Raw genomic sequence first — 21266 nt, 5'->3', positions numbered from 1 at the left:
GCATTTTTGTTTTTTCACCCCAAATTAAATGGTGTGAAGTTTTATTCCATGGGTTACATTGGATGATACCTAATCTGTGATTTCATTCTCATCGACTATTTTTCAGTCATGTATTCTTACAATCTAACTGACCAATACAATCGTTTCTTCACCTCATTTCCCAAAAATTTCACTCCAAATAAACAGTAATCAAGGGTGAAATGAAGTAATATTACATCATTTTCCAACTTTTTTCTTTCAAATCAACTCATTTTACGAATCACTCCCATATTTTTTTTACCATCAACTCCAACCCAAAAATCGAACACCTCAGGCTCTTTCTTCCAGTCCAAAACACCCCGAGATTTTCCACTCTTCGAACCAGATCGTTCTCATATCCACCATACCCATCCGTCTAAATGCGCAAACCCACCTCCAAGTTCAGCATTTTTCAACGCCGCATCGTCTAGCAACACTGCTCCATTCCCTTTACAAGTTAACCACGATACGATACGATGAGTGAATTCATACGGTAAAGTGAACTCTTCGGTGAAGTTGTGTATTTTCGACAGTTCCGAAATCGCGTATTTTCGTTACGTTTTTTTTCCTCGTTCGTACGTAAACATCGACAATTTTCGTAATAAATTTTCGAATCGAAAAAAAAAATACCTACCGAATACGTTGTTCTCGTAAAGATTTTTTTTGCGGTTTAAATATTTTCGTGGTATGTGGTAAATTGCGCGATTTTTTTTCTCTATAAATAACCATAAGCTAGTAATTTCGCTTGGCGTTTGTTTCTTGTTTTATTCGATTTTTTTTTACTTAATTTTGTGATTTTTTTTCTTGGTTTATGAGTTCGTCGCTTTTTTTTTTTTTTTTTTGAAAACAAAATACATTTAAAATGACTTAGAGAGTTGTTAATGTTTAATTTTTCGTATTAGTTTTCGGTTCGCTTCGTCGCTAATTTGAGTAATTTTGCGCTTTTCATTGTATTTCTTCAATTTTTTTTTGTTTGTTTTTTATTTCGAATTATAATTTATTCATTTTCGTGTGTGCTTGTGAAAGTGGTAAGTGAATTTATACCTATATCTGCGTGTAAAATCGAATTTTGTCGTTTAATTTCATCTCGAAATGTCTCTCGAGTATAGTCGTCTTCAACTCGTACAGAAAAATCTTTTCTTGCGATGGAAAAATGGTACTAAAAAGGTTCGCCCAAAGGCTACCATCACGTCCGTCCATGATCCGCGTAATTGTTATTTATACGATTATAATTCGACGCTACATTTATATACGAGCTTCCTCAAGACAACCATACTATCAACCCCCTTGCTCTATACATCTCAAGTATACCTAACCTTTTTCCCTTTTTCTAAATAGCTGGCTACCGCTTCTGTGTTGTCCTCTCGAATCTGGATAAATGATTTATTTCGACATCGCGTCTAGTACTCTTTCATCCCTTTCATCTCCCTCCGCTCACTTATGACCCCTTTTTTATAGGTTCGTTCGAATGTTTTGTGTAGGTATAAACGATAAAACGGCGTTTCTTTTGTTTTCACACATATATCTTCATTATTTATACAGCGAATGAGAAAAAAAAGACTCGAAGCGACTGTTGCGTATAAATTCACGCGAAACGCATATGATAGGTATAGCGTCAATTTTCTGTCAAGTTTAATACCCTCCCCCCTCACTCCCTCCTCAAATGAAAACTTGACCAATCTAAAATGTTTTCAGGGTGTATTTTGAGCATGAATTCTGATTTGACTACGGATGAATATCAAAAATAAAAGGTCCTTCAGCCTGGAAATTGTGGAAATCTGCTAAAATCCGGATAAACCCGTTTAAATGGGTTCAGAATTAGCCATAGGTCGATTTTTAGCTTGCCCAAATTAATTTCCACGCCATCTTGGATACCTAATTTAAAAATTCTGGAAAAATCCAAAATCGTGCTGGAGGCTCCAGAATGACTCGAAACGGTGAAATTCGGACTTAGGGAGTTGGTTTTAGACGAAATGAAGCCATTTGCGCGAATAAAAAACTTTTCCCATGAACAGAAAATTTTTGATTTTTTTGCTTAAGTATAAATATTCTGGTGAAAAAAAATGCACTTGAGGGGTTTGCCTAGAAAATGGGCCAAATGCGGTCCAGAAAAAAACAAAACTCGATTTTTAGTTAACTAAGTTGATTTCCACGCCTTTTGGAGAGATTTCTAAATTCTGAAAAAATTCAAAATCTCGCTGGAGGTTTTAGAATCACTGAAAATGGTGAACTTCGGCTTGAGGGAGTTGACTAGATTAGTTTCAGAACAAATTTTCGTCATTTTTGCTGATAATTTTTTTTCAAAAAACACGAATAGCCAAAAATGGTCAATTTTGAATTTTCAAAAATTCGCCATAAGTCCAAAAGTTGATTTGGACAGCTGAAATTTTGGTTATGAGCATTTTAGACCGTGCTCTTTTCAAAAATATATGTAAAGTCTCCTTCCCAAGGAAAGTTTAAAATCTTGGATATAGGTAAATGTTTTTCTCAAGTTGACTCAATGTTCAGCATTCCAAATTTGAAATTAGTCTGAAAAAATATCAGGAAGTCATTTTTGAAAAGATAATTTTAGTAAGTATCCAATTCATTGAGTTTTTCCCCTCTAAATCTTTCATAAAATCATAAAATCAACAATATTTTTCTTCCTATTTTTAAAAAATTTGACATAATGTTAAAAAGTTGATACTTTTTTCCCTCAAGTTTTCAAAAGTTGACCTATAATTACCGATTAATGGTAGGTTTTCAAGTTTTTTAAAGTCTGGCATAATTTCATTTTTTCCCAAAATTTTCAAAAGTCCGGCATAATTTCAAAAAGTTGAGAAAGTCATTGATGTACTTTCTTCTTCTTCAATTTGAGAATTTTCAAGACTTCGTTGATTTTCACTGAAAATAGGAACAACTTTTTGGTGAAGGATCGATTTTATCCACTGTGTGGTATCAAATTTTTTCAAATGTTTGGCGTTCTCTCGAATCTGGATCTTTGGATTCTTTACATTTTCATTGATGAACTTCTCTTCACTTGCTCGATAAGAACCTTTCCATTGCATCAAGAGCTTTGCTGAAATTCCTTGTAGAGGTGTTATGAGTATCAATATTTATCGATAATATCGATACTTCGCAGTATCGGAAGGTATCGATACTAATCTGTAGTATCAATTAATGAGTATCAATATTTACGTTTTTACGTTCTTATCTCCATTATCCGCCTTTTTTTGGTTAGTAATTTGTATTTGAGCATTAATTTTTGGAGTTAATGATGCAATTTCTGTCAAGAAAAAAATTATATTTACATTATCGAGTTGTGTCTGGCTTGGCTGCTATTCATTCCCATAATTTGAAGTAAATTGTGAGCAAAATAAGTGGTCATTGAAGTCAATTGAAAAGTATCAATATTTATCGATATTATCGATACCTACTTGGGGAAAAAATCAATATATGTACTAGAGACCGTCACGATGCGTTGTACAACGTACGTTGTTCACATATCGGCAGCGTGCAACGCGTTGCCGTGTTCAAAAAAACAACGTCCAACGTGAACCACGCTGCTCGTTGTCAACGTTGCACAACGCCGATATTGCCGATGCTTGACTGCGATGACTCATCCTAAACTCCATTATCTAACACCTATCCTTATCTGTCCTTTTCAATACATTTGAATCATTGCAATCAGCTGTTTTAATATTTTATTCGAAGTGCCATCTTTAAAAACATACTCGTCGTTGCGCGCGCATGACTAGAACCACATATCGTAGCCTGCCGACGATGCATCGTGCAACAACAACGGCATCGTACGTTGCCGTTGTACGGTGTATTGTCGCAGCTCGATATCGCGTTGCCGTTGCCGTTGGAAATAACGCCAACGTGACGGTCTCTAATATGTACCTATATCGATACTGAAAATTGTTCAAAAATAAGACCTCTAATTCCTTGTGACTTGTTTGACAACACTTGATTTTTGACCAAAATGAGATCTCTGACTTTGAACATCACTGGTTTAAAATGCTTGTTGAAATACTCGATTCTTTGTTGATGATGCTCTTCAGTACAGAAAAAGTCACTGAATGATTACATAGATAGATTGAAACTTCAAAAAGGTATGAAAAAAGTAGGTATTAAAAATGATGCCAATCAGAAAAAACTTCTGAAATGTCAGAAAAAATAGGCAATAACTGGGTGAAAAAGTGTTAAAAACCTTATACAATTATGTAAAAATGTGGAAAAAACACATTAAAATCAGTTAAAAATAATAACGATGGCTTGGTATAAAAACCATTCGGACTGGGCACTCACAAAGAGGGTGCTAGTGAGCAGAGGGGGCTTTTCTTATCAGTGTTTACAATAGCATTAATTTCAAGGGTTAAAAATAAAAAAATAATTCAATGTGCATTATTTTTACAATTAAGTTATTATTGCTTATTATGTATTAGATATTAATCATGACCAATTCATATTTTCATTTTCAACACGTACAACCAATGTTTTGGTAAAATACGAGTATGATTGATAAGAAGCCCCGTCTGAAGAAGCTGTAACCTGTAACTATGGGCACACTAGCACCCTCTTTGTGAGTGCCCAGTCCGAATGTAAGTCCAGGTTTTACATATCAAACATCCTTTTTTTGTGGTTTCGATGAAAAACATGTAAGTGCGACATATGAAATAAAATAAGTACAAGAATTTCATCAATTGTAAATTTGAAAACCTCGTAAGTCCTTGTTAAAAACCACAGAAGTCATTTGTAAGTACAAAGCAAATCTCGTATGTTGTCTGTAGAAACCTAGTATGTCCTTTCAAAGCGCTTTAATCAACTACAGTAAAAGCTCGTTACAACACTTTTGGTTATAATGCTAATTTCGTTATAAAGCTGATTTCCTCTGGTCCCTACACAACCCCATTTAAAGCAATGTAAAATTAATCGCGATATAACGCTCATGAGCAATTATAAATCGCGTTTTAACACTCTAAAATTCAGGAAAAATCACATTTTTTTCATAATTGTAACAACAAAAACCCAATTTTTTGCGAAAAAAAGGTTACTTTTGTGTAAAAAATTCTCGTTTTCTAAAAATTTTGGCATTTTGATTTTTAAAAAAGCAAAAAAAAAACTTTTATGGCAAAATTTTGCCAAAAAATCATTTATATTATTATAACAGACCTCAAAATCAAAGTAAAATTTCAGATTTTTCCATTTCCAACTGGAACAGTTGTTCAATTTCAAAATAAAGTTCACATTTTCACTTCTTCTTTTATTACGCTCTTTTTGCTTTAAAACGAGAATTCGCAGTATCACGCTCATCAGCGTTAAAATGAGACTTTTGCTGGTAACGCGTTTCGGCTTATAATGCTCTTTTTTTCCGGTCCCTTGAAGAGCGTTATAACGAGCTTTTACTGGACTTATTATAATTTATAATTGGTCAACCCAACCTATAAAATATCATCAGGCCATACCCTCAAGACCCCTAAAATATAATACTGCAATCTAAAACTGCAAATAACAAGATATGAATGTTTTAAACGTTTTTTGCTTTCTTTGAGAAGTTCACATGGTATTTACCTATACCAAGCCATCAATATCATTATTTAATGCTCCAATCACAATAACCCATGGAATTTCTATGTAAAGGATATAAAAGATGGGGACTGCATGATTTTAATAACATTAAGCAATTTATAACATTAACCGTTATAATAATAAGCGACTTTTACCATATTTTCAACATCAATTTCTTAAAAATTTGATGGAAGTTTTCCAACATAACAATTAATAATTCTAGAAAATCAAAGAACTTCTGTCTTAAAGTTTAAAAAAACCAATGGATTTTCTTCCAAATTTTCAAAACTCTGACATACATAATGTCAGAAAGTCAGAATAACTTTTATCCAAATTTTACACAAGATTCAAAAAACATATCCATGTTAAAATCATAGCCCATCCCCTCTTCAACTCGAGAGATTCTTTTGTAAGCAAAAAAATTTCAAGTTTTGAAAGAGCGTTGATTATTTTTCTGAATTTCAAATTTCATCGACTTCTGAGTAATTTGTAAAAATGAATGTAGCCTATATAAAAGGTTGAATGGCAAAATGATCTATTTTCAAAATTAAAGAGGCTACAGGCAAAAAAGCCATGAAAATGTTTCCAACTTGAAATTGGGAGGAGGGTATTCCTTCAGTTCTGAACATAGACTATTTCGTTTCAGGTAAAACTCGTTTTTTCCCTCTTCAAAAACTATAACATTAGAATCAGAAATTACCATTTTTGAAGACAAAGTTCGAAGAATCCAAATATGGATGAAAATTCATCTCTTTTTGGGCACAAATGACAAAAAAAGTTCCCCAAGTCACCATACGAAAAATTGTCAAGTTAAAGTGCCCAGCAAAAAAAAAAAAAGGCAAAAAATACACCTAACATTATTCGAACATTGCACCTACACCTTGAGAAAATCTACCCTTTCATGTGGCATCCTCTCAACCATGAATACGAAACCTTCAAAATCGATTCAATATTCGAAACCAGGATACCTAATAGTTAATCCTTTCTTTCTCAAGAGATCTTCTCGATTCGACAAAAGAGAATTTTAATTGGATATCGAAATAGAAATACCTATCTCGTGCCTGCTGCCGCGGCCGTCCGGTCACCGGACGCGCGCCTTATTTTGGCAAAATGAAACCCTTTCTCCGTCTCAAGATGTAAACACGATAAGACGAGGACCTTTTCAAACAGTTTCAAAAGCCAATCCAATTCCCCAAGGCAAAGCGAAAGCACGAAATTGTATAGTAGGAAAAAATGACCGCGTCGAGTTCAGCAATATAGGTAGGTAGGCAGCTACTGTAGTATAGGTAGTAGGTACCTCTACGTCTCCACACTCATCAGAAATAAATATCCTAGCTCGTCGTTAGATTGCTTGGTCGTCTTGTGAATCTGATCGCAGCAGCCAGCGTAGCACAGTAATGGCTTTCCACCAAAATTAACTCATTAAGATGGGGCAACGACGACGAGCGGGGCAAATGATGCTATTCTACGGTGGTCGTCTGTATACGAGTAACTCTGGCCGGTCGAAGGACCTATACGTATATACTCGTAGAGGTACAGAATAAGTACTCACTTACCTAGCTATAGTAGCCACCTCGTACTCTTCGTCGTGTGTATTTATTCCCAGCATAGCGAGCTATTTCGTAATACCGAACCGACCGACGAGCGACGACGACGCCTGCGAGCGTACTATAATGTGGGTATATTTTAATGGAAACCGTTTACAAAATGAATAGCATACACTTTGAGCCTAAAGAGAAAAGGCTTTTTAGGTAAATTAAATGAAAATAAGCGGCTTTTTTGAGCCCTTGGGATGTGTGAAAAGAGATGAGGACCGGGAGCAGAGGCATGGGCAGGAGGTGAGTCGTTTGCAGATGAGATTTTGCCACGATTTGTTTAACTCATTTGCGTTCACGCCCCAAGTTTTTCTTTTTTCGTATTTTTGAATTAATTTTCGGGATATTTAATAGGGACTCGAAAATCAGGAAAATTGCTCAATTACCTACCAACATCGATAATGATAACCATCTTCAATTTCATCATAACTAATTTCAAAAAAATCGAAAAATTTTATGTTTTTGACTACTTTCCTAGATTCTTTTAAATTGTCAATTTTTTTGAAAATTTCCTTTTTTTGAGGATCATATCTCCCTTCTAGAGGCACCTCCGGAGCTAAAAATTTTTTTCAGCATCTTTCAACTCAAAATGAAGGTCTTCGCTGAATTTGGTCAAAATCCTCTGAGTTTTTTTTTGGTCATGATCCGCTCCAGAGTAATTACTTCCCAACTCAAACCATGAAAAAAACACATTAATCATCTCCCTTTCGTTCATTCTACTTCGATCAACCATTTCTAATTTACCTACTAATCTTGTATCAGGCAGCCAATTAGCAACTTGAATGTCATTTACAGCAACATGACACTGCATCAAACACGAATAAAATATTCCCATTGAAAATCATATTTCATAATTCTATCAACTTTCTCGCATATAACTACTGCATCCAAAATACTCGAAATACTAATACATGACAAACTACTGACGATCGAGACATTTCCACAAAACCTAGCTGTAAACACACCATAGATATACGTAGATAATTAGTCAAACATTATTCAAATCGAAATATCTCGCCGACAGTTGCCAAATAAATGTCATCTATCCGGAACAATTTTCAAAATACGTCAACATCGTCGACTGTAAATTTTCCGCCATCGTTTCCATTCTCTCGCATCGTCAACATTTTCCTCCATATACTGAAAAGTTCGTAATTCGTATAGGTAGTTGAGAGAAAAAAAAAGGTTAGCTTTTTTTGAGACTAGAAAAAGCTTCCGGAAAATTACGTTTCACGAATTGCGGCTGGTAAATTCGATTAACAGACGCGTTCGTTCGTCTAATTCAATCAGAATATAGGTACGAGAGAAATTGAACGTAAATGACGTTCTAACCACGTGTTTAATACGACTAACAAAGTCGACAAACGGACGTAGTATCTCGAGATATGCAACCGGTAGCCAGCTCGTCTTTAATTAAGTTATCGTCGCCGGTTTATCTCATCCAACACATACATTTCCACCTAGAAATACATAAACGTCTCAATTTTTCAGCTCTTGAGTATATGTATCTACTGAAATTCAGAAATTAAATTTTTCAGTTTTTTCGTGATTTTTTAATTTAATTATCATATCGAATTGACGAGATTTCTGCCATTTTTACCTCAATGCTTCAAATTTTTACTCCCATAAGGAACTTTGAGAATCCAGTCCAAATTTCTGGACTGGAAAGAATACGTATTATTTTTTCAGTGAAAATCAACTCATACGCACATCAAATTGATCGACAAAGTTTGAAAAAATCACATTTCGGAAATAACCCCCCTCACCCTATAATGTTTCTAAAAATCATCAAGCAGTCAAAAACACCGCAGCATTTTCAAAGAAGGGACTTTGACGACACTTTTTTTTGGAGAGGAGGAGACGGAGAAGAAGACAGTTAATTAAGTTCTTTTTCTTCATAAATTAGAGAGAATTAATTTTTTGAGAAACTTTTGAAGCCCTAATCAAAAAATCTCCTCTTTCACTCATTTATCTGGGATTTATAGATCTTTTAAAAAAATGTACAGTGAGAAATTAGTCCAAAATATTATGCAGTTTGACTCGAAAAAACAAGCCTCAAATAAAACTCAAACGAAAAGAAGCTTTTTGGGTAATTACCTAACAATTTTTTTTCAAACTAGTTTTCCAAAATTTTGAAACTTTGAACATTTGCATAAAAGGGCACTAAAATACTAGGGCTATATTGACGTGAAAAGCTCTAAGTCTAAGCTCAATTTCAAGTTTATTTCGCAACGATTCTTTGCCAGTTTCCATCAAAATTTCGGAATAAAAAAACAGTCAAAAGTCTATCAAATTTAACGAATTATTCTATCAAATGAATCGATTGAAACCAGGTTTGAATTCCACAAAAACGTGAAGGTACTCTTAAGCAACTTTGTACTTCTGCTTTTGAAACCAAAAAAAAAAATTGGCTAAAAAAAGCTGAACATCAAAATGTTTCTCTTTTTTTGCTCCGTATATCAAAAGGGGCCCAGTCGTCAATTTTTGAATCAATTCAACGATAATTGTATTTTCGTAAACTTGAAAAATAATTTTTTTCCCCGTAATAGCCTTGTGCCCTTTTATGGCCTTAAAATACATTTCTCACATAGAAAAAAATCAAAATTCTGAAAGAAGAGAAGACTGAAATGAAAATTTCAAATCTTCATTTCAAAAAATGTAATTATGGGAAACAAGACAATTATGGCAAGAAGAAAAGACTTATTGAAAGACATTTTTTTCAAATATTTCATTTTTTGAAACGAGGAGGGAGACGATTTAAACATTCATTCAAGTCACAATTTTTTTAGGACAAAAATTTTCCATATTCAAAGAAAACAACGCAGAGAATTTGAAAACAATTCAAAATTTTGAAAGTATCCACACAAAAAAGACGATGAATGGAAAATTTCCATTTTTTTTTTTTTTTAAATAGAAAACAACGATTTTATTTTAATCTCAGCAAAAATCAAAACATGCAAGAAATTTTTTTCCAAATTTTCGATTTTTAAGGATTGGAGAAGAGGGGGGGGGGTTGAATCTTTCATTTTTTTTCTGGACAAAAATTTTCTATTCTCGAAGAGAACTAGAAAATTTTAAACAAATTCAAAACTTTGAAAAAATAAAACAATGAATGGAAAATTTCATTATTATAATTTTAAAATTCAAAATACTTAATGGTTTTTTGGAATTTTTTGCAAAAAAGCAAGGCTTATAAGGAAGTGGGTAATTTTTTATTCGTTTTTATTTTGGATGATACAGATTTGAAACCTAGATAAGTAGGTATTTTTTCAGTTTGGAACATGAGTTAAGCTTTTTGATTATTGGAATGGTGGAGGGGGAGGGAGAGAGGGAGAGAAAGGGTTGCGAAATGGCCTCAAAACACGTTTCTATTCAAAATTATGAAAGAAACGAAGAATAAAATGAAAATTTTAAATCTTTATTTCAAAAAATGTCAAGTGGAAAATAACCAGACAATTTTTACAAGAAGCAGAATTTTATTAGAAGAAGAATTTCCCCCAAATGTTTCATTTTTTGAAACGTGGGGGGGGAGGGGGGGAGAGAAGCTGAACATCTATTCAAGTCACAATTTTTTAGGACAAACATTTTCCGTTCTCAAAGAAAACTAGAGAGTTTGAAAACAATTCAAAATTTTGAAAGTACACAAAAAAGATGATGAATGGAAAATATCAAAGTTTTGATTTTAAAAATAGAAAAAAACATTGAAATTTTATTTCAATCTTGGAAAAAATCAAAACACGCAAGAAATGGTTTTCCAAATGTTTCGATTTCTAAGGAGAGGAGGAGACGAGGGGGGGGGGGACTTTTATTTTTTTCATGACGAAACTTTTCTATTCTAAAAAAAAGAATTAGAAAATTGGAAAACAATTTAAAATTCTGAAAAAATAAAATAATGAAATGGAAAATTTTAAAACTATGATTTAAAAATGGCAAATAATAGTTTTTTTGGATTTTTTTTTTTCAAAAAAGCAAGACTTAAGGAGGCGAGTAATTTTTCATTTATTTATTTTGGATTACACAGATTTGTCACCTAGATAAGTGTTTTACAGGTTTGGAACCTGAAGTAAATGTTTCGATTATTAGAGGGGAGGGGGGGAGGGAGGGGAGAAGGGGGAAGGGTTGTGAAATGTATTCATGTTACAATCTTTCAATTGATTGAATAGAAAAATTCAAAGTTCGAATCAAATACCTAACGTAAAAAAGCAGGAATTTTTGTAAATTTTAGCAAAGAAGTACCTAGGTAAAGTTATTGGCCATTATTGGTAAAAAAAAAATAACATGACCTTCCAGTAATTTATGCAAAAAAGCAGAACAAAGCAAGATAACAGGGCACAAAAACGTGACACAGGACAATAGTAGATGAAATGACAAAAAAAAATAACAGAAAAATAAGAAAGGGAAAAAATACAAACAGATAGGAAAATTGGAACAGAAATGAAAGATGAAAAAAAAATATAAATTAAAAGAAATCAGATGAAATAGAAATGAAGAAAAACAATGAAAAAATTACAAACAAGAAAAATGGAATAACAATGAAAGATGCAAAAAATGTAAGTAAGTATATGAAAAAAATAAGATGAAATGGGTAAAAACAGAAAAATGAGAAAAACGAGAAAAAATGAAACAACAATGGAAGATACAAAAAATACAAACGAAATAAACAAGTTGAAATGAAAAAAAATCAGAAAAATAAGAACGAGAAAAAATACAAAGAAATAAGAAAATTGGAACAAAAATAAAAGATGAAAAAAATATAAATGAAAGGAAATCAGACGTAATTATAAAAAAATACAAACAAGAAAAATGGAACAACAATGAAAGATACAAGTCGCGTCCAAGTTTTCAAATCCATGTTCTGACTTTATGGAGGGAGGGGGGCAAAACTCCACCGAGGAGGTCAAAGTGAAAAATGACTGCAATTTCCAAGCTCAGCGCGAAATTTTGTACCATTTTGATAGGTCATGTTCAAGTTTTCAAATCCATTTTCAAACATAGTTTTCAAAGGGGGAGGGAGGGGGTGGAGATCAAATGAAAAATTTTGAAGCAAAAATATTCCCAAGCAACGAATATGAGATTCATTCTGATTGCGTACCCATAAATCCTCAGTATCGACGTATAATGTGCAAAGTTTGTTCAATATCATCGTTATATTCAGTTTGGAGGGCAAAACTCCACCGCGGGGGGGTGTCAGAATTTAAAATAATTGCGATTTTTGTGTTCAGCGCGAAATTTTATACCATTTTGATGGGTCGCATCGATATTATCGAATACACAATGCATTATTTAATTCGGGGGGCGGGGGAGTGGTAACAAGCCTATTATTGCTCATAAAATCGCGTTGTGATCGTATTTTTTCGCCGTTTTTGCGCAGTTGGGCTTCAAATAGCCCCGTCTAACAAATGTCCAAGAAATTCTTCGGTCCTCAGCCATATCGTAGACGTGAGAGCCATTTTACCATCAAAAATGGCCAAAAATGCGTAAAAATCGCATTCAAAGTGCCATAGAATGCAGTTGTGCAGGGTTTCACGGACACAAATTACATATTTGGTATCGGGAGAAGTCCCCCAACACAACCCCGTCGAGTTTTTTCGGTCCCGACCATGACCCCAAAATCACCTTTTTGAGGGTCCACCCCCTCGTTGTGCGGGGTAAAAATTTCAAAATTGCACTTTTCCAAATGGGGCAGGTAGTACCTTCATTTTGGCAGCGCATTTTTTTGGTCCCCGAAAAAAAAAAATACAAAATCAACTTCTAGAGTACTTTTTCGTGAATGGATTATAGTCTAGTAGGTCTCTTTTTGGTTATTTACAATTCAAATACCTATACCTTCAAGTCGTCAGGTCATAAACAATTTATACAAAATCGTCCACAACTTCACTATAACCACACTCTATTCAACATCTAGAGAGAAAATTAAACGACAATATCGAAACGCAAAAGTTCATTCAATACAATTCAATTTAAACCAAATATTCTCTCCAATTCCAAGGCATCGAGACTAATCTCTGTTTCTTTTTTGTCCCACAGATGACTCCAGCTTCGGGTACGCACCAGTCTTCGGCAGACTCGATCACCGTCTGAACATCACGCAATGGAATCCCACCGGCCAGTCCGCTTGTCGCTGACGACGGTCTGTATCGCGCTGTTGACCTGGTCTTCGACGTGCTCAGCTTCGAATAAACATTACCGCGACTCCTCCAATCGTCGGGTATCCGCCGTCATCGATCCCTGCTACGACATCAACGGCGCCAAACGATGCATACCGGAATTCGTGAACGCCGCGTTTAATACGCCCGTCGAGGCGTCCAGCACGTGTGGCACCTCCGGAGCGTCTCGCTACTGCGACGATTCCGACAGCGGTGGTACTTGCCACCAATGCGACGATGCTGATCCCAAAAATCGCTATCCTCCGGTCCACTTGACCGATCTGAATAATCCCAACAATGTTACGTGCTGGAGATCGGATCCGATCCCGGAGCAGTCGCATTCCTCACCAAATGCTCCCCCAGATAACGTCACGCTCACTTTACCATTGGGCAAAAAGTACGAAATCACTTACATCAGTCTGCAATTCTGTCCTAAAACTCCGAAACCCGATTCTATCGCCATTTACAAGAGTATGGATTACGGTAAGACCTGGCAACCGTTCCAGTTCTACTCGAGCCAATGTCGCCGAGTTTACGGACGTCCGAATCGAGCCACCATCACCAAAGCTAACGAACAAGAAGCATTGTGCACCGATTCGCATCGTTACAATGGCGGAGACGCCATCTCAAGCCGGATCGCCTTCAGTACTCTGGAAGGACGTCCCAGCGCTTCCGAATTTGATAACAGTCCAGTTCTGCAAGACTGGGTCACCGCCACCGATATCCGAGTCGTCTTCAATCGAATGCATTTCCCAACTAATTCCGACGATATTCTCGATATCTTCGATCAAACTACTCTTCCTCCTATAGTCAAATCTCCCGGTAATACCGCCATCGTATCCGTTGAACTGGGCAAAGAAGCCAAACCCGATGCTCCCGAAGTGGTCATCATCAAATCGGCGAAAGATCTGCAGAATCACGAACCGATGGTGGTTGAAGATCCAAACCCAGCTGAAGCTGCCGGTGTCGCTGCTGCTGGAAAAGCTCTGATGTCTCCTGTAGTGATGACCACCGTACAACCGCAGGTTCCCATTAGTTATAGTTATTCGGTGGCCGATTTCGCTGTGGGAGGTCGTTGCAAGTGTAACGGGCATGCTTCCAAGTGTATTCCGGAAGGTCCTCAGGGGCATTTGGTGTGCGACTGCAAACACAACACTGCTGGACGCGATTGCGATAGGTGTAAACCGTTCTATTTCGATAGACCTTGGGCCAGAGCTACCGCCAAGGATGCCAACGAATGCAAACGTGAGTTTTTCATTTTAATCATTTTTTTGTAGAACCAGTCATTAGTTAGTTTTGATCAATAATCATAAGAAATCATCAAGAATTAAATATCACCCAGAAACAAAGCAAAGACAAGATTCTCAGTTTTTAAAACAGATTTGTACATATGACAAAATGGAATACAAAGAGGACCCCAAAAAGTACTTATCACCAGCAAAACTGCCATGTAGGTACAGAAATCGATTTATGTATTTTTGAGGAATTTTAAAAAATTCAAATTTGGTCCATTCTTCATTAAAAAAATCAAAATTTGATCAAATTGACATTAAAAGGTTGCAATTTGGTTTATGCCTCGTTTTCCCCCTGCCGATCGATTGGTGACGGTTTCAAACCGTTCTGGAGCCTCCAGCGGATTTTCAGATTCTTCAAATCGCGGAAAAAATACTGTCAATAGGGTGAACATGAAAATCAACCCCTATAAACTCAGATTTACCCCATTTCTAGCTCTTTAGACCGATTTCCATACATATTTTCAAAATATTTTTGAGACAGTTTAAACCAAAAATTTTCTCAGCGATTATTTTTGGAAAAAATTAGACCAGCACCTAAAAGAAAAAAGCTAAAATTTGTTTTTCATCCAATTACCTATATTGACCTTCCAAGTAGAGTGTGGTGGTGGTTTCGAACCGTTCTGGAGCCTCCAGCAGTTTTTTCTATTTTTCTTAAAAATTATCGCTGAAGAAAATTTTGGATTTGAACCAGCACATATTTCGAAAATTGATCGAAAGGGTCACAAAGACGTCAAATCCGAGTTTATGGGAGCTGAATTTCATTTTCACTCTATCAGGCATCGTAGCAAAATTTCTCTAAAAAAAAGGGACTTTAGTGACTTTCAGCAGTGAAAAAAGTAACCAAAAAAGTGACCAATTTTTTCTTTATTCCAACGTTCAGGAGAGCGAAAAATCGAAAAACAAAAGTAAAAAACGTTCAATAAGAAATCGGTATTGTATTTTAATTAAATCACGAACCAACATAATACATATCTCACCTGAAAACCTTACTTTGTTCTCCCCAGCCCCACAGGAAAATCCGTTTTTTTTTTTTTTTAATGTGAGAACGAGTAGTTTGGTTTTTTACTTTTAAAATTTTAGATTTTAAATAATGTTTTTTTGAAGGAAGTTGATTTTGAAAATGAAAACAAAACAGGGCCTAAACGAGGGCGAAAGCTCTTGAAAATTTGTATTTCGAGAGGCATAAAACGATGTTTTTTTGTAAGTTTATTTTTTGGCTTTAAAACTTGATTTTTTTAAAAAAATAAAACATACCTACATGAAATTTGAAATTAAAAATCCATTCATTCCATGTAAAGTTACACGGGCTTCTTGCACATGAACTCGACGTTTTTTTTCAAATTTTTTATGTTGGTAGATCTCGATGAGAGATGAGTAATAGCATAGAGCAACTAACAGTTCTCAAAGTGGATTTTCAGGGAAAATAGGGGTACTCAAAGTTTTAAAGAAAATGAGGGTATCTATTGGAAAGTTCAAGTGTGGTCAATTTGATAACTACAAATGGTGCGAATTTGAATTTTTTTCCAGTTTGTGGGACCACAGAAGAGCTTTTTCGTGATACGGTGTAGATCAGTGTTGCCACGTTCTGAGCGCCAAAAATCAACTAGAAAACTTGTATAATAATATTTTTCCATCGTATCCATGCTCAAAAATTTTTAAAAAATCACCCCAAGTGCAACTTTTCAAGCTGATAAACGTATCCAAAAAATTGGCGAGACTTTTTTTGGGGGGGTGGGGGATTCTTGACATGGAAAATTTCAAAGATTATGAACAAATACAATTTTTTTTTTCTCAGAAGATCCAAACTGTGTAAATTGACTCATTTCCATCGATTTAATCTCCTCATTCAGATGAAAAGTCGCTGTGAGATCAGTCCCCTGTTCCCAGATTTGGAAAATTAGATGAAATGGATTAGTGATGGGCATGGGTACATTGGGTACCCTTAAAAAATTTTTTAGAGCTGAGATTCCGCCCCCACCTCAGCCCCTTGGCCGTATAGCTAAAAAAAGGCATTTTTGAGGGAGAAAAAATTTACACCTTTGAGTTTTGGGGGTCAAATTTGAGTAACACTCGAAATATGTAAAGGAAGGGTGAGTCTTCCAACTCGATTTTTTTCAGAATTTTTTATCGCAATGGTGGGGATCATGAAATAGGCAAAAAAAAACTTTAAACCGCTACAGCTTCAAGTTGAAGGAATGGACACAAAAACTGTTTCCCCCAAAATGTGTATTTTTATGAGTAATCCCTTTCAAAATACCCTCAACGTTCAAAATTCATCTGCAACAGGCTCATTTCTTCGAAAAACCTACAAAAATATGTGTTTTTTTGCATATTTTCTCAATCGACATCGACATTTTTGAAATGGACAAAACAGAATCGATAGAGGACTCAAAAAGATACCATTAGCTAAACTTTCAAACGCCTATATTCATTTTTCGATTTTTGGATTTTTAAAAATTCTAAAGCTCAAAAATGAGATAAATCAAAGTTTCACCAAATTGACCTAGAGAGCTGAAATTTTGTTTTCTGTCTATTTTCGACCTCCCGACTTGATCGACGATGGTTTTGAATCGATCTGGAGCCTCCAGCGGATTTTGAAAATCATAAACTCAAGAAACTGAATCCTATCTATCTCTTAAGTGCGATGAACATGAAAAATTCCAAAAAATTGTCTTCAAATATAACTTATAAGGCATCAAGTCAAAGAAATAATTTTCGTCCCCTTCTCCCCCCTCCTCCTCCTGGGTCCTTTGCCTCCTTCATATCATCAAAAAGATTCATCAGGCTCTCAACACGAACAAGACGTATGCGAAGGGTTAACCGATGAAAAAAATTCCATTATTTACCGATATAAATTGGTTTTTCTTTTTATTTAAACGACATCGACACAACCATCTAGACGAAGAAACACCTAACCACGTCGCGTCGTCCTGCTTTATTCGTACAAAACGATAATTTAAATCCATACTAAAACAGCTAAGAAAAAAAAGAGGTCTCCGTCGTCGAAGCAAAGCAGAATGAGAAACAGCCAAATAGTAATTTAAATTTCATAGTTTATGGGAAACCAGCAGCAGCAAAATTAACGACGACACCGACCAGCATAAAGAACGTCGAGGAAATGAGAAAAAAAAGTATAAAGTACTCCCAGAAAGATAGGTATTATTATATAGGAGTAGGAGCTATGCATACAACAGTCAGCACTATACATAGTATCCTATCAAGTTGCGAACTTTCTTCAGTCTGTGCGGGTTTTTAATTGGAAAACGAACGCGAGCTAGTAGACCATGGCAGGGAGCAGGGGCAGGGTGGAAAAGTAACGCATAACGCCAAGTTTACATGAACTTAGCTTATGGTTAAAGCAAAGCAAATAGTCTACTTCGTACTCTACAACAAACCAACCTATAGAAAGTTATACAAATACAAAATAATACAAGTATCATTGCTTTTCTTCGTCTTTCATCTTCTCACTTTCAGACCGCAGCACATTTACTTTTAAAGAGCCACACGTTTTCAGCTAAAATAACGACCTCGTGCTAAAAAAAATGAAAAAGGGAAGACGAATTTGCGAAAATATACACCCGAAAAAGAAGGGCAAGTCCGTCTTTGAAAATGCTCGCTATACCGGAGTCTGTGTACCTATACAAATACACACTTCGGCGCTGCAAAAGGCCCCCTAAGATAGAAGGACGAGGGAAAGGGGTCGCCAACGACGCGACGCTCGTATCATCGTTATTTTATCACACCTGGTTGATTCTTCTTTGCTTCTTTTCTCAAAAGGTGCTTTAAATATAACACCATGAATGAGGTCTGGTGGTTTTTCTCTTCATCTCTTTATTCTATCCCCAATCTCTCGAAGATGAATTTATTACACTCAGCGACTCACTCGAGAAACACTACGGTTAAAAGACAACCCAAAAAGAAAATCCAGACTCGCGAAATCGTTTTTTAATGATCGCCAAAATCATAATTATATTCGCACACATCGAATAAAATATAAATAAATGTGGCGAAAAAGAGAGAATTTTCGACAACTCTGACGAGTAAGTAAATAGAGCAAACTTTGAGAAAAATCTTCGACAGTGTCGTCGAATACAGGGGTGGATTTCATCCAAATAAAGACTGGGGTGCTGAACGTGGTTTAATCGTATTAATTCAGGAGGCTTATTTCGGGGTTTCGTTGGTCCCCCCGAAAAACAACGATCCCGATAAGGATAAAATTTCCGCACGATAGCGCACCTGTGAATGAATGCCGATGAAGAGGTGCGTTTTAAACGCGTTAATTGACATATTGGATACCACGTAATACGTTCAGTCGAGTTGGTTATACTCACTTCTATCACTATCACTCTGTAGTCGTTGTGTATGTATCTCTAACCTAATCGAATCACTTTGAGCATAGCACATAACGCGGATGTTGCCGCCCTCAAGCTTTATGCATACGTTTATAGTAGCAGATGATATAGGAACTTGGACGAGGAAGGTATAGGAAGGAGAGAAGAGCACAGCATCAGAATGGATTTCAACGTTATTAGTTTCGCGGATTATATGTATAGTATATGTGATATCGTATCTACCTATCCATGTGTCGAGTAGATGGATCGCTGTCGTTGAAAATGATACGATATACCATAGAACGTTTCGAAGAACACAGGAATAAATGCCATAAAGAGATAGAGAAAGGTAGGTAGAGGATTATCGCGCTCGTGGGTACACACATTGAATTCATTCGCAGGGCCCCTTCACCTCCTACTCTACACCAAAGCCCAGGTATGAGCTTGTTAATTATACAATTCGTATATTGGATTAATTACCTATTCAGTTTCATCTACTTACACGTTTTCCAAGCTAAGTCGTTACAAGTCGACAGGTATAGCTGAAGTAGCACGTGCATTGGTGGCGAATAAATCCCTGATTGAAAATGGAGGTTCAAAAACGCAAGAAAAAGGGAGGGGTTTAAGTACACGCATCTACTTACCTATGTTACAAATTAAAATTACTTCAATAAGACGAGATGAAATTTTGAGATTTTTTCAATTGATATCAACCCTTCCTTATCTTAACCTGTATTCCCATCCTATATCCCACAAAAACAAACTCTCAATATTTTTTTAGGAAAAAAAAGATTTTCAAGATAAATATCTTGGAAATTTTCCTAAGAAAAAAATTTCAAACTCCTACAAAGAAAACTGACGAAATAAATTCCAAAAAATCAAAATTCTGCATTCAATGAAAATTTAAGGAAACGAAAAAATCACCATAAAAACGCCTCGAACAGCTACAGATCTTTCTATGACTTCGTCTAATTCTTTTTATTCCTTGTTAAAACCCAAAGCAATCGTTGAAAATAGTACTTAAGTAACCTCTCGAGGTATCACCCTCCAATTTGAACGGGACCACGATTTTTGGAAAGAGCATGGTAGGTATAAAACCCTGAAAATCAAATTTTCAGCTGTCCAACTTCATTTTTCGATTTTTGGCGGACGTCTGAAAATTCACAATTAACTGTTTCTGGTGATTAATGTTTTTTTTAAAAAAAAAGTACGTACTTGATCAATAAAAATGATCAAAATAAGACGTCCTACAACTAATATTAAATCCCCACGTCTAAATTTCACCATTTGCAGTCATTTTGGAGCCTCCAGCGTAGTTTTCAATTTCTTCAGAATTTTGAATTTGCTCTAGAAGGCGTGAATATGAAGTTAGGCAGCTAAAGCTGTGTGTTATACTCGACCTGTTTGACGAATTTATCCACGTTGAGCCGATTTTGGGAGTGACACCTCAAGAGTGATTTTTTGATCAGCTTTTTAAATAATAAAAATATCCAAAAAATCAAAAGTGTCTCGTTTGCTAGGAAATTTTCTGAATTTGCGCAAATCGCTGTATTTTGTCCAGAACTAACACCCCCTCCCCTCGAGGGCAAATTTCACCATTTCCAGCCATTCTGGAGCCTCCAGCGCGATTTTCAAATTCTCCAGAATTTTGAATTGGGTTTTAGACCATTTGGTCCCGTTCAAATCGGAGGGTGACACCTTGAGATGAGGCTCCCTTGTAAGTATCGTTCAAAGAGTTCCATAAAGCATCAAAATCCTGAACAAAAAATAAAAACAAAAATACTGATTCTTTGCTCAAAAATTTGATCTATACGTTCCCAAATTCGTGATCTGCAAGTCTGATGAGTTTTTAGGCGAAGATGTTGCTCAAGATTGCTTGACTCGTTTATTTTCATGCGCTTTCTTTCGATTTTCAATGGTAGGTAAAGTTGGAAAATGTTCAAAAAAAAAAAAATTTGGAAATTGTACATTGAATTTGAGAGGGGGAGAGGATGTGATCATTCTACGTTAAATTTACATGGACGTAATTACAAAAAAATGAGTTTTTTGTGGGGGGAGGGGAATAATACTATTCTGAGGACCCATTGCTCTTAACCCCTCGAAAAAGTGGTTTCAAAATCTTATTTTATGAGATGGGTATTTTCAACTTTAAGGTGAATTTGGCCTAAATCCAAGATAAAATATTTTTCGTTAAAATGTGACCTTGAGTTAGGAAAAAGATGGAAGAAGGAGTCCATTTTAAACGGTTGGAAAAATTTTTAAAAAGTGGCAAAAATTGACGGTTTTGTTTTTTGTTTTTTTTTTTGAAATTTGAGATTTTTCAACTGGTAA

At 35.5% G+C, this 21266-nt stretch overlaps 1 protein-coding gene across 2 annotated transcripts in view; it reads left to right on the top strand.

Moving 5' to 3' along the window:
• The first annotated feature begins 492 nt into the window (after positions 1 to 492).
• The window catches only part of LOC135848893 (netrin-3-like), a 192162-nt gene continuing 171388 nt past the window's right edge, over positions 493 to 21266 (top strand). The window contains exons 1-2 of one of the 2 annotated variants that reach the window (XM_065368975.1): positions 493 to 703; positions 13191 to 14554. In XM_065368975.1, the coding sequence (XP_065225047.1) occupies positions 13255 to 14554 (1300 nt within the window). In that variant the 5' untranslated portion in view covers positions 493 to 703; positions 13191 to 13254. Of the gene's footprint in view, positions 1047 to 13190; positions 14555 to 21266 lie in introns of both variants that reach the window. The other variant, XM_065368976.1, reaches the window with a different exon arrangement.

Source organism: Planococcus citri, chromosome 5 (assembly GCF_950023065.1).
Source record: "Planococcus citri chromosome 5, ihPlaCitr1.1, whole genome shotgun sequence".
Classification (NCBI taxonomy): domain Eukaryota; kingdom Metazoa; phylum Arthropoda; class Insecta; order Hemiptera; family Pseudococcidae; genus Planococcus; species Planococcus citri.
The sequence above is the reverse complement of the archived record's forward strand: the minus strand, read 5'-3'. Positions and strand labels throughout refer to the sequence as shown.